The 14,229-nt window shown below is 40.5% G+C and overlaps 1 protein-coding gene across 1 annotated transcript; it reads left to right on the top strand.

Annotated features, from left to right (window-relative positions):
* The first annotated feature begins 9,258 nt into the window (after nucleotides 1-9,258).
* LOC132482134 (ras-related protein R-Ras2-like) lies at nucleotides 9,259-9,810 on the top strand. Its single transcript, XM_060087206.1, has one exon. The coding sequence runs from the start codon at nucleotides 9,341-9,343 to the stop codon at nucleotides 9,731-9,733; it is 393 nt and encodes a 130-aa protein (XP_059943189.1). The 5' UTR covers nucleotides 9,259-9,340; the 3' UTR covers nucleotides 9,734-9,810.
* The last annotated feature ends 4,419 nt before the right edge of the window (nucleotides 9,811-14,229 follow it).

Below are 14,229 nucleotides of genomic sequence, written 5' to 3'. Positions count from 1 at the left end.
CGGCCACGGGGGATTGGTTCAACCTGCAGCCTCTCCTCTTCCCGGAGTTAGCAGAAGTTCAACCCCCTCCGCCCCGGCCAGTTCCCCTGGCAACCACCCCCATCCACAGGTGAAGTAGGGGCAATGCAGAAGCAACCTCATTAACATAACAAAACACACCTGACTAGCGCCAGCACACGAAATTCTAAGGGTGCTGGTTAGGAAGGAGCTCTGCATCAGACACAGGGATGAAGACCAAATATGTGGTTCTTATTATAAACCACAGTATCACGGGTATTTACTCTGGGCCGCCTCCTTCCAGACCCCATAAGGCCAAATTCAGGCGAATGCTATTTATTTATTTATTTATTTATTTATTTATTTTTTTGCTGTACGCGGGCCTCTCACTGCTGTGGCCTCTCCCGTTGCGGAGCACAGGCTCCGGACACACAGGCTCCGCGGCCATGGCTCGCGGGCCCAGCCGCTCCGCGGCATGTGGGATCTTCCGGGATCGGGGCACGAACCCGTGTCCCCTGCATCGGCAGGCGGACTCTCAACCACTGCGCCACCAGGGAAGCCCCTATTTATTTATTTTTAATTGATAAAGCGTGCTTGCTTAACATATTTGAAGGTACCTGTTAAAAAAAAAAATCCCTTCGTTGTTTATTGAGACGCAATGATTTCCTCCTGTACATGAAAGCTTTCTCGTTTATGATGGGAGGTAAAGATTGAAAGTCAGGGCTTCCCTGGTGGCGCAGTGGTTGAGAGTCCGCCTGCCGATACAGGGGACACGGGTTCGTGCCCCGATCCCGGAGGATCCCACGTGCCGCGGAGCGGCTGGGCCCGCGAGCCATGGCCGCGGAGCCTGTGTGTCCGGAGCCTGTGCTCCGCAACGGGAGAGGCCACAGCAGTGAGAGGCCCGCGTACAGCAAAAAAAAAAAAAAAGATTGAAAGTCACCTGAAGGGCTCAAACTAGAAAGAAATCTCTGCATTGATTTCTTCTATGAAGTTGCCTTGTATACTGTAAACCTCAGAGTGATATAAACACGTTTTTATATATTAATAAGACAATATCTTTTTTTTTTTTTTTTTTTTGCGGTACGCGGGCCTCTCACCATTGTGGCCTCTCCCATTGCGGAGCACAGGCCCCGGACGCGCAGGCTCAGCGGCCATGGCTCACGGGCCCAGCCGCTCCGCGGCATGTGGGATCTTCCCGGACCGGGGCACGAACCCGTGTCCCCTGCATCGGCAGGCGGACTCCCAACCACTGCGCCACCAGGGAAGCCCAAGACAATATCTTATGAGTAAGAATGCTGTGCATTTAGTGTGAGGAAATAAAATTATTTTTAAGGCAGAACCAAAAAAGATTTTTTTTTGCCTCTTTCCCTTTTTTTGAAGCACAGTTGATTTACAACGTTCTGTTCATTTCTGCTGTACGGCAAAGTGACACGGTTACACACATCTATATTCTTTTTCATATGCTTTTCCATTGTGGTTTATCACAGGATGAATGTAGTTCCCTGTGCTCTGCAGTAGAACCTTGTTGTTCACCCATTCTGTATGTAATAGTTTGCATCCGCTCATCCCAAACTCCCACTCCGTTCCTCTCCCACCCCCTCTTGCCAACCACAGGTCTGTTCTCTGTGCCTGTGAGTCTGTTCCTGCTTCATAGATAGGTTCACTCAGGAAAAAAATTTTCAGCATATAATTCTTTCTCTGTCCCTTGGGCCACTACCCATCCCTTTAGTGTATTGTGCATATGCGTTGTGCATTAGTGAGATTCCCATAGAGGAAATAGTAATGCCTGCTCACCAAACACAAACAAAACAAAACAAAACAAAAATAGCATTTCCTCTTGGCACCAGCAAAGTAGCTCTTTAGGGGGTAACACTCCTTTCTTAGTCCTGGAAGGGGGTCACAATAACCCGCTATTCGCCTTGTTGGACTCTGTAAACTGTCATTATGTTACTTTGATGTATGACCCTTGGTCTCAAAAACTTATATAGCTGTGCTTGATGGCTAACAGGTGGAACAGTCCTCAGAGCTTTCTCAAAGATGGTCTCCTGAGCTAGAATCCTGAGGTTGGCTTAAATAAGATTTTCCATTTCTTTCTTAGACTGACTATTGATTAATTTTTTCATCCACATGTGAATGACAATTTTAGTCAAATTTTGTCACAGTAAGTGAGTCCTTAGCTTCCCTATATACAGTCTCTATGACCAATGTGTGAATATCATTTAACATGTTTGTGTGGGGTCCTGTATCTTTTCTTACTGATTTTATTATAGTTTTTCATCATATATAAAAACTGTCACCTGCCATATCAGTAAACAAAGGATGTTGCAGCCATCAAGCCCTCAGCCACTGCAGCTGCCCCCAACTGTGCCCCCTGAGGGGATTCAAGAGAAAAAAGTAGGACACTGCCCTTAGATTGCTAAGGTGCAGATCAAAGGAATGCTTTCAGTGAGTCCAGACTCCTGCATCTTCCCATACATAGAAAGGTACTAAATTCATTAACTTGAGATGTCTGGGTCTTGTGTGTGTGTGTGTGTGTGTGTGTGTGTGTGTGATTAGTTGTAATCTTTCCATGTTTGACTACATATATTTGGTTTTATGGTTTTTGTTTTGTTTTTTTAGCAAAAGCTCTTATATATCCAGGTTCCTCCCTTACCTCTTTGGAACAGACCCTGAGAGCTCTGTGAGATGCTGGCTGCCTTTCCGAATTCCATAGTCCTCTGTTAAGGTCCCTGAATGAAATGTAGTTCTCAGCTTCTAGGTCACGCATTTTCTTCAGTCGACAGTATAATATATATATATACACACATACATATATACATACAGGCAGACCTAAGTTTATCGTGCTTTGCTTTACTGCACTTCATAGATACTCCATTTTTTTGTTTTTTGGTTTTTTTTCGTTGCATTGGCTCTTCCTTGCTGTGCGCAGGCTTTCTCTAGTTGCAGCGAGCGGGGGCTTCTCTTGTTGCAGAGCACAGGCTCTAGGTGCACGGGCTTCAGTAGTTGCAGCATGCGGGCCCTATAGCGTGCAGGCTCCAGTAGTGGTGGTTTGCGGGCTCAGTAGTTGTGGAGCAGGGGCTTAGTTGCTCCGCGGCATGTGGGATCCTCCCGGACCGGGGATCGAACCCATGTCCCCTGCACTGGCAGGTAGAGTCATTAACCACTGCACCACCAGGGAAGTCAGGTCTTGCCTTTTTGAAAAAGACGCCCAATATTACTTTCTTCTGCACTGATTTAAAAATTGCTCATTGGGGCTTCCCTGGTGGTGCAGTGGTTGGGAGTCCGCCTGCTGATGCAGGGGACACGGGTTCGTGCCCCGGTCCGGGAAGATCCCACATGCCGCGGAGCGGCTGGGCCCGTGAGCCATGGCCGCTGAGCCTGAACGTCCGGAGCCTGTGCTCCGCAATGGGAGAGGCCACAACAGTGAGAGGCCAGCATACCACAAAAAAAAAAAAAAAAATTGCCCATTCCAAGTCATAACATCAATAATATGGAGAAAATGTATTCACAATACATTTTTGTGAAATATTTTAATCACAAGAGAGACTGTCCCATTTGGTATGTAAATGAATGTCATTCTTGTCCACTTCATTTTTTTATACTGTTTCCCTAGCTGATTTATCATCATTGCAAATTATGTAGCTAAATTTTTTGGAACCCACATACATTCATATAAATGTGGGATGTTTCCTTTTTTTTAATTTATTTATTTTATTAATTTTTTATTTATTTATTTTCAGCTGCATTGGGTCTTTGTTGCTGCGGGCTTTCTCTAGCTGTAGCGAGCGGGGGCTACTCTTCTTTGCGGTGCGCGGGCTTCTCATTGCGGTGGCTTCGCTTGTTGCAGAGCACGGGCTCTAGGTGTGCAGGCTTCAGTAGTTGTGGCATGTGGGCTTCAGTAGTTGTGGCTCACGGGCTCTAGAGCACAGGCTCAGTAGTTGTGGCCCACAGGCTTAGCTGCTCTGCGGCCATGTAGGATCTTCCCTGACCAGGGCTCGAACCCATGTCCCCTGCATTGGCAGGAGGATTCTTAACCACTGCGTGACCAAGGAAGTCCCGGACGTTTCTTAATTAAGTAAATATTTTAAATTTTAAATACTAAAGCCTGAAACTTCTTATTGACTTTGTAAAAGTTGAATTAATTGTTGACTGTCATTAAATTTTTATGGTTATTTTTCAGAAAATATAGCATATGGCACTTTATACCACGTGGTAGATTGTTTTCCTTTTTATGTTTTTTCTGTAATGTTTCTAACAAAATATTATGTGCTCTGTGGTTTGCTTTTTACTCTCAAAACAGCTATACTATTTATTTTTCTTTTTCTCTCTCTTCATTCCCCTGGTCAGGGAAGGTTAGTCTCCGTTCAGTCTGGCATTTAATTTTTGTCCTTAAAGTTCATTACCCCATAGCTGATTAGGTAAGTTCATGTAGAAGTTTAAAGTGTGAGCTTGTAAATAAGTTTAGAGTCCATAAAAGTAAGCTGATGTCAAAGTGTTCTAGTTCCCACACTGGCATATCACAGTGGAAAATATTTTGCATTTCTCTAACGTGTTTATTTTCCCTAATTTAATCTTTATCATATTTTTGTATTACAGAAGCAATATATGTTCAATGCAGAAAAATAAAACATTTATTTTTCTTCTCATATGTTTTGTGTGCACAATCTATGTGAATTACAAATACTGTAATGTATAATGAACATATACTCCAACTTTTACACACTTTGTACTCCTACAGTATATATTTCTGTCAGTAAATATTCACACTGTTTTTCATTAGTATAATCTGACATGAACATTCCACAACTGATTAAATTGACACTTCATTTTAAGATATCTTATGTTGTTCCCTGTTTTGACTATTATACTTACACTGAGATGATGTACTTGCTATCCGAAGTGGTGGACACTCTGAGTGCTTTCCTTGAAAGAATTCTTGAAAACTATACTAAAAGAATAAGACAAAAAGGAAAACATGGATACATTTAGTTATACTCAAATTAAGAACATTCTTTTTTTTTCCTCTTTTTTTTATTTTTTTTTTTCTTTTTTTTTTTTTTCTTTTTGCGGTATGTGGGCCTCTCACCGTTGTGGCCTCTCCCGTTGCGGAGCACAGGCTCCGGATGAGCAGGCCCAGCGGCCATGGCTCACGGGCCCAGCCGCTCCGCGGCATATGGGATCCCCCCAGACCGGGGCACGAACCCGTATCCCCCGCATCGGCAGGCGGACTCCCAACCACTGCGCCACCAGGGAGGCCCTCCTCTTTTTTTTAAAAAGAACATTCTTAAACAAAAGATACCATGAAAGAAAGCAAAATACAGCCATACACTGGGAGATGATGTTTTAAAATAGAATTTTTAAATGATGGAATAAATATTTGACTTCTGTAATTCAAAAATATGATAAAGATTAAATTAGGGAGAATAAACACATTATAGAAATAAAAAAATATGTTCCAGCATGTTATCAGAGCAGGGATACTAGGACACTTTGACATCAACTTACTTTAATGGACTCAACTTATTTACAATCTCAACTGCTACATGTACAAAGGTTTAGAAAATTACAATATTTAAGAAAGGCGTGATAGTATTTATAGTGTTATTTTTAATTTTTCTCATGCTGACTTTTATAACTTTAAGTAGTATACTTAAAATATTAATGGTTGATTCAATTATTTTATACCTCACCCATTTACTCTTCAAAATGTAAAAAATAAACATTAAGGACAAAAAACAAAAAAAAAAACATTAAGGACATTTGGGTTTGTTCACCTCTGGTGGGAATAACTAAATAATTTTAGAGTTTTTTTAGGTGCCTATCATTTCACTGTATTCTATAAATACATGACTGTCTCTTTTACATTATATATATATATGAATTCTAAAAATAAACATCCAAAGTACCCACATTGTGTTTAGAGAGATGAAACTTCAACCTTGATGGGGCAATGGTTAGATTCCTGAGGTACAAAATATAATTCTGATGAAGGTACATGCTTGAGTGAAAGTCTATCATAAACAAAGGTGGGGAGGAAATGTTCTTAAATCACTACAATCTGTATTGATTTTACACTGTCCTTCATGGACAGTATATAAAATTCTAAGCTAAAGATATGTCTTCTGAAATTGTGACGGGATCATGTGTCTGTCTTCTCCTTTCAATATCTCAGTAATTCTCCTTATACAGAATGCTTTTCCCACTCTCGTCTGTAGATATTTAGACGTTCCTCAACTTTTGAAGTCTTCAGTATCTTTAGTGTTTAATAAAGGTCTTCCTCCCCACCTCCCTCTTCTTTCTCCATCGCTGTCTCGCTATTTTTTTCCTCTCTCGCCTTCTCCCTCTAAAAATTCAATCTTAAAATTTAACATTTCTTTTTTCTGGACATAGAAAGTTTTTCTCCTCCTCATCTTTCATTAATATTTTCTGCACTTGTTTTCTCTATTAAGACAGATATTTGACTTCCTGAATCTGCCTTCTTTCTCTTACCATCTTCCCCAACTTTTTATTTATTTATTTTTAAAATATTTATTCATTTATTTATTTATTTTTTGGCTGTGTTGGGTCTTCATTGCTGCACATGGGCTTTCTCTAGTTGCAGAGAGCAGGCGTTCCTCTTCGTTGCCATGTGCGGGCTCTAGGTGCGCAGGCTTCAGTAGTTGTGGCATGTGGGCTCAGTAGTTGTGGCTCGTGGGCTCTAGAGTGCAGGCTCAGTAGGTGTGGCACACAGGCTTAGTTGCTCCACGGCATGTGGGATCTGCCTGGACTGGGGCTCGAACCGGTGTCCCCTGCATTGGCTAGCAGACTCCTAACCACTGCACCACCACGGAAGTCCTCCCCACCTTTTTTTTTTTTTTTTTTTTTTAATTTTTTTTTTGCGGTATGCGGGCCTCTCACTGTTGTGGCCTCTCCCGTTGCGGAGCACAGGCTCGGGACGCGCAGGCTCAGTGGCCATGGCTCACGGGCCCAGCCTCTCCGCGGCATGTGGGATCTTCCCGGATCGGGGCACGAACCCGTATCCCCTGCATCGGCAGGCGGACTCTCAACCACTGCGCCACCAGGGAAGCCCCTCCCCACCTTTTTAAAATCACTTTTCTCAGGGAACCCTCCTGCACTGTTGGTGGGAATGTAAATTGGTGCAGCCATTATGGAATACATTATGCAAGCTCCTCAAAAACTAAAAATAGAGTTACTATGTGATCCAGCAATCCCACTCCTGGGCATATATCCAGACAAAACTATAATTCACATAGTCATATATCTGGAAAAGACAAAAACTCTAATTTGAAAAGAGACATGCACCCCCTATGTTCATAGTAGCACTACTTACAATAGCCAAGACATGGAAGCAACCTAAATGTCCATCAACAGATGAATGGATAAAGAAGATGTGGTACATATACACAATGGAATATTACTCAGCCATAAAAAGGAATGAAATAATGTCATTTGCAGCAAGATGGATGGACCTAGAGATGATCATACTAAGTGAAGTAAGCCAGACAAAGACAAAGATCTTATGTTATTGCTTATATGTGGAATCTAAAGAAGAAAAAGAAATACAAATGAACTTATTTACAAAACAGAAATAGATTCACAGACATAGGAAACTGACTTGTGGTTGCCAAGGTGGAGATATATTGGAAGTTTGTTATTAACAGATACAAACTATTATATATAGAATGGATAAATAACAAAATCCTACTGTACAGCCCAGGGAACTCTATTCAATATCACGGGATAAAGCATAATGGAAAAGAAAATGAAAAAGAATGTAAATATATATGTAAAACGGAATCACTTTGCTGTACAGCAGAAATAAGCACAACACTGTAAATCAACTATACTTCAATAAATGTTAAAAATGAATAAATAAATAATAAAATAAAATCACTTTTTTTGATCTACATATAGACAAATGTATTTTATTTTATAAAGAGGTCCAGGGACTTCCCTGGTGGTGCAGTGGTTAAGAATCCGCCTGCCAATGCAGAGGACATCGGTTTGAGCCCTGGTCTGGGAAGATCCCACATGCTGCAGAGCAACTAAGCCCGTGCGCCACAACTACTGAGCCCGTGTGCCACAGCTACTGAGCCCACGTGCCACAACTACTGAAGCCCGTGTGCCTAGAGCCTGTGCTCAGCAACAAGAGAAGCCACCGCAATAAGAAGCCCACACACCACAACGAAGAGTAGTCCCTGCTCGCGGCAACTAAAGAAAGCCCGCGCACAGCAACAAACACCCAACGCAGCCAAAAATAAAAATAAATTAATTTAAAAAGAGGTCCAGTTTATTCTACTGTTAAATTCCCATTTATATTAAATAAATAATTTTTAATCATATCTTCAAATTTCTATAATTATTTCTCGTCTTTGAGAAACACTTTTTTTTGGCCTCCACACAGCTTGCAGAATCTTAGTTACCCAACCAGGGATTGAACCCAGGCCCTTGGCAGTTAAAGCGCGGAGTCCTAACCACTGGGCCGCCAGGGAATTCCCTGTTTATTGTTTTTTGATTCTTTGGATTTTATAGAAAGGTGTTGTTGATTTAAGATTGAATCATTGCTTGAAATTCTCTTAACATAAAATAAATGTTAAATTTCTTGCTTATTAGTGGAAATATGTCTGTTATCTTTTAAAACAGTTATTCTTTTTTTCTTCCATTTTAGCCCCCTCTGTCCTGTTCTTTCTTTGTAAACGACTGGCAATCCTTGGCTTTTCCCTTTCATTTGTGCATTAAAGATGAAATGAGTGTGATAACTTGCAAGGAAAGGGGTGACGAGAAAATATGGCAAGTATCACATGACTTCCAGGGCTAAACGTGGGCAAAAACATACGCCGTATGTGAAGAAATAATGCAAACAGGCAGGAGTGCGCCCCCCAGACGCTGCAGCCCCTCGCCGCTGCGGTCACCTCGCTTCTCCGCGCCTCGGTTGGGACCCGGCCAGCCCGGGGGCCCGCGCTGCCGCCGGACCGGCCCTCCAGCAGCTCCCGGCGCCCGGGACCCCCGCCCGGCCGCTCGCCCGCAGCCCGCTGGCCGCACAAGTCCCCGGAGCCGGGCCTAGGGCGGGCGGCGGCTCGGCGTGGCCGGGCTGGGCTCGGCGGCGTCCCCGTGGCCGCGGCCGGCTGGCGGGACGGCTCCGGGCAAGAGAAGTACCGGCTCGTGGTGGTCGGTGGGGGCGGCGTGGGCAAGTCGGCGCTCACCATCCAGTTCATCCAGTCCTATTTTGTAACGGATTATGATCCAACCACTGAGGATTCCTACACAAAGCAGTGCGTGATTAGATGACCGGGCAGCCCGGCTAGATAGTCTGGATACAGCAGGACAAGAGGAGTTTGGAGCTATGAGAGAACAGTATATGAGAACTGGCGAGGGTTTCCTGTTGGCCTTTTCAGTCACAGATAGAGGCAGTTTTGAAGAAATCTATAAGTTTCAAAGACAGATTCTCAGAGTAAAGGATCGTGATGAGTTTCCAATGATTTTAATTGGTAATAAAGCAGATCTGGATCATCAGAGACAGGTAACGCAGGAAGAAAGACAGCAGTTAGCACGACAACTTAAGGTAACATACATGGAGGCGTCGGCAAAGATGAGGATGAATGTAGATCAAGCTTTCCATGAACTTGTCCGGGTTATAAGGAAATTTCAAGAGCAGGAATGTCCTCCTTCACCAGAACCAACACAGAAAGAAAAAGACAAGAAAGGCTGCCACTGTCATTTTCTAAGAATCCCTTGAATTTTAGCTACCAACTGCCAGGAAAAGCCCTTATCTTCTCCTTCTCTCCTTACAGTTTACATCACGTTGGTACCTTTCTAGCCTTAGATAAATGATCACCGTGGTAGCCTTAGACCAAGAAGCTGGCTAATCCTTTCCATGAAGCTAATCCAATGGCCAGTCAAGACAGATTTAAAGGAAACACTAAGGCTGCTTCAAAGATTATCTGATTCCTTTAAAATGGATATCTATATACACAGACACATTCTTTTTTTAAGGGCTTACTTTTAATAGGGATGGATCCGTTTTGGAACCTAAGCTGTTTGCCAAGCTGAAGTCATAGGTTGTGAAATAACTTTTAACTTCTGGAATCATATTGCCTACTGTTACTCTAAATAGAAACAAAGGGAGTTTTTTTAAAATGTGAATTTTTGCCTATCTCTAAAAATTTTGATGTCAACTTTAGTTAACCTTAAATACACTGAATTGAATCCACAAAAGTGAGACATCTCAGACCTTTACTGATGCTATAGCCTTTTGTTTTCCAGTGGCCAAAATACCAAAATGCCTACTGTATTTATAGGTTAAAAACTGCGTGTAAAGCCTTTACTATTATTCCTAAAGATAATATTCTGTGTGGCCAAATATTTGGACTCATTCTGAACTTAGGCATTTTAGTGTTCTTGGTTTTTTAATTTAACTCTTTCACAGCCATGTTGAGAGTAAAAATAAATAATTTCTGTCTGTCTTCCTTTTCAAGTATTTCTGGATAAGGGATTCAAAAAAACTAAAACTGTTTTTGTTTGTAATATAAAATATGGAATTGATCTTTCCAGGGTCAGAGATGATTAATGTTTTGCTATATACTTTTATACATTATTTTCTTATCAAACTAGTTAACAAGTATTTTTATATGTTTGTAAGCAAATATGCTTTCACAGCATACCTTGTGTATATGTAAAGATAAGTATTTAATTCTCACTGTTCACTTTTAGCTGACAAAGGAAAAAAAGTGAAAACTACAGAAACTGTGGTAGAACCTTACATGCTGTTCTGGCCCTGGTTGTACCCACCTTTGGCCAGTCACATAGCTACTCAAGAAACCTTCCCAATAGAGTACAACAGGATGAGAATCTGAAATCACTTCCTATATCCCCTACTAGATATTGACTGCTATATCAAGTAGTAAATGGTAAAACTTTTAATTGACAATTAGTATAACTGTGGGTGACTTCTGATTTTGTTTTTAATTCTGTGGATTGTGTCTAAACAATTCAAAAGTATGTTCCTGATTTTGAGATACTGAGTGGTATTGCACAGTTGTCACTTTATTGAATGTGTACAACAGTTCCATGAAGATTATAAAGCATACCCTTGTATAGCTTCAGGTGCTAGAATTAAAATTGATCTGTTATCACACACACACAAAAAAAGAAATAATGCAAACAGCAGAAACACGTTCAAGATACAATTACTTAACATCTGTAATCACTGTTTTTGTTTTTTGTTTTTTTTGCAAGATTCTTGAGACATATGCACTAATCCTCAAAGGCTCAGCTAGACTGTATGTGTTCAGTGGCAACAAGGTCCCAAGACAATTCACCAAGAGAAAACTATAAATTGACAGGTCATCAGAGTTTGATAGGGAATTAAATGCCCTTAGGGATGGACACACCCATTTAGTACAGGATGATGGCCGCCCTTGCGGTTGATCCCAGCCGCTCACCTTTCCCCATGTACATTTGCTCCCACTGATACCCCCGCCTGGAATATCCCACTTGTACTGCAGGAAGACCCCCTTCTGGATGTGTTTCGCCTGCCTGGTGAAGCCCTGCCCAATTCTGAACTCTCAGCTCAGACGTCACTATGAAGTGAATCCTTTTCCACTTCCTTAGAGTTCCACCCATACTATCTTATTCCCGGGATAGAAATGGCAGCTCTGTGGTCAAGGTGCAGTCACAGAGAGTTTTCCCTAGATTCTGAGTCCCATGATGTATCCATCCCTTTATCTTCAGAGGTAGTGCCCCTTGAGAATAACAATTGTTATACCTTGAATATAACAATTGCTTCTTAAATACTTTTTTTTAAACATCTTTATTGGAGTATAACATACTGAATCACTGCTGTACACCTGGAACTAACACAACATTGAAAATCAACTATACTTCCATTTTAAAAATCAATTAATTAAAAAATAATAATATGTAACCAGAACTTTATTCTGCTAACTGCCAAACGTGGCATATTTAGAAATATTGCAGGGAGGGTTATGTCTGCCGATCCCCAGATATTACGTTTCTATTTGCATGTCTGGATGTTAGCATACCCATTTGCCCATCATATGTGCTCAAACCACAGCTTGAAATGAATAAATCCGATAATCACTGAAGTCAGTAAAACATCTGAAAAGATACATTTTCATTCATTTCTGGGCATGAGAAAACCAAAAACGAAGTAACCAGTGCAATATGAATTCACTTGGAGAACATCAAAACTGATTAAACTCTTAGATTGCTCTCTTGCACAATTTTCCATTTTCTGGAGGTTGGAAATTGATTCACAACTTTCTTAAAAGATTATAGATGGCTCAGGTGGTCTGTTTGCTATCATCACTTTACTGTGGACGCAGAATCACTAATATTGTTAATTGCCCTATACGCAATGGATGTTTACCAATGAACGTGCACGTTTTTGTTAAGTATTCTTATTGTTTTATTCAGACCTCATCAGCTTCCCATTTCACTCACAATCTTCTTGAACGCTTCTGAAGTTTTTGCAACAGCTGTGTATGTCAACTGAATACACGGGGGAAACTTGACGATGTATGTTATAAATTGCCATCAGCCATAAATGGGTTTACTGTCAACAACCTTCCAGAAATGCTCTTTGCCTTGAATAAAGAAATGCTTTTATACTTTTGTTTTAGCCTTCAGATCCTTTCTCTCCTTTCTGATTTTCTTATTTTGTTCCTCGTTTTTGGTGCTCACACGCTGTTTACAGAGTCCAACATTTACACTACTGGCCACATCTATAGCAGTCTTCTGCGATGTGGATAATTATGGCCACGATGTAATATATTATAGGATACAAGCGGATCACATGAGATAGTTCTCTCATCGGTTAAGGATATTCTATTGCCAGGCACACAGCCTTCCCAGAGAGAGACCCATACAGAAAGGAAACGTGGTATCAGGACCCGAAACAGAATTCAGGTGGTAAATCGTCATCATCTATTGGTCACTGCTTGTGTTTGAGTATTAAGGACCCATGAATACAAAAGAAAGTTATTCCTGTCTATAACAACGTTTCAGCGTTTTAAATTCAATGTATATTTCTGTGTATTCCTTTCACTATGTAATCTCCCTGAACATACCATTGTAGGAAAACAGTAAGGGCTATAAAATAAGGAGCAGATTATCACAGCCATCCATGCTATAAGGCATTTATTTTAAGGCAAATATATCACTGTGACAGTCTGTTTAAATCCCTTGAGTTTCAGAGCTCTGAATACATATGAACAATCAACAATGTATAGTACAGAATTTAATTAGCAATTTTCATGTCCCTGGAAACTCTTTAGAATGCTGCACGTTTGTTCAGATTCTCTCTAGCCATATAAATGCATAATATAACTATTTCCACTGCCTAAAATATTCTTATTAATAGAGAAACTGAAATCGGATTTTGAGGTCCTGCAGATAGATTTCTTTATTCTTCTTCCAATTTTTAATAAAAAAAAGTATTATACACCCAAGACATGGCCCCCAAGTTGGCTGCTCCAAAAAAATAGATTTCAGTAAGTGAAAAAACACCCCTTTCACTTTATTTGAAGTCATCCTTTATTTTTACACATTTTTCTACACAAATACTAGTTTAAACCATATTGTTTTGCAAATCCTTGCTCATTTCCCTATATGAAGTGACGTTTCAGTATACAATGGGTATCCCATGGAGAAGCGGCCCAGATAAAAGAAATAAAGTGATAAAGTTAATAGGATTCCAAAAATGACTCTCCCCAAAAATCAGTGACAGGAAATTCAATTGGTTAATTCAGTTAGGGTCACATGTAAACCCCAGGGCCATGGATGTCCAGTTCTCAGCAATTAATCAAATCCAGCTTTATCTGGTGAAATAAAATGCTTAAGCAGAATTATTTATTGAATATATATTAAAAGACTACAAGTAAACAATATAGAGTCATCATCACTTTAAACCCTTCATTAAACTATTTAGTTCATCACTAAGAGAAGGTTATTCTATAATCACCTTTTTATAAAATATATTGGTCTTTGAGATCAAAGAGTAGGCAGTGGTACCCACTAAAATTTCATTGGTTTAAACACACTCGGAATTATTTTGAAGATATGATGATATTTTATTATATGATTATTATTTTAAATATATTCTAACATTGATACCATATTTTCCTATTTGAATTATATTTCAACTTGAAAATTGTTCAATACATATTACATCCATGCACTGTAATAATACTCTTACATGTGAAATTAGAGAAT

Source organism: Mesoplodon densirostris, chromosome X, assembly GCF_025265405.1.
Source record: "Mesoplodon densirostris isolate mMesDen1 chromosome X, mMesDen1 primary haplotype, whole genome shotgun sequence".
In the NCBI taxonomy this organism is placed as follows: domain Eukaryota; kingdom Metazoa; phylum Chordata; class Mammalia; order Artiodactyla; family Ziphiidae; genus Mesoplodon; species Mesoplodon densirostris.
This window is presented reverse-complemented; position numbering and strand designations above follow the sequence as displayed.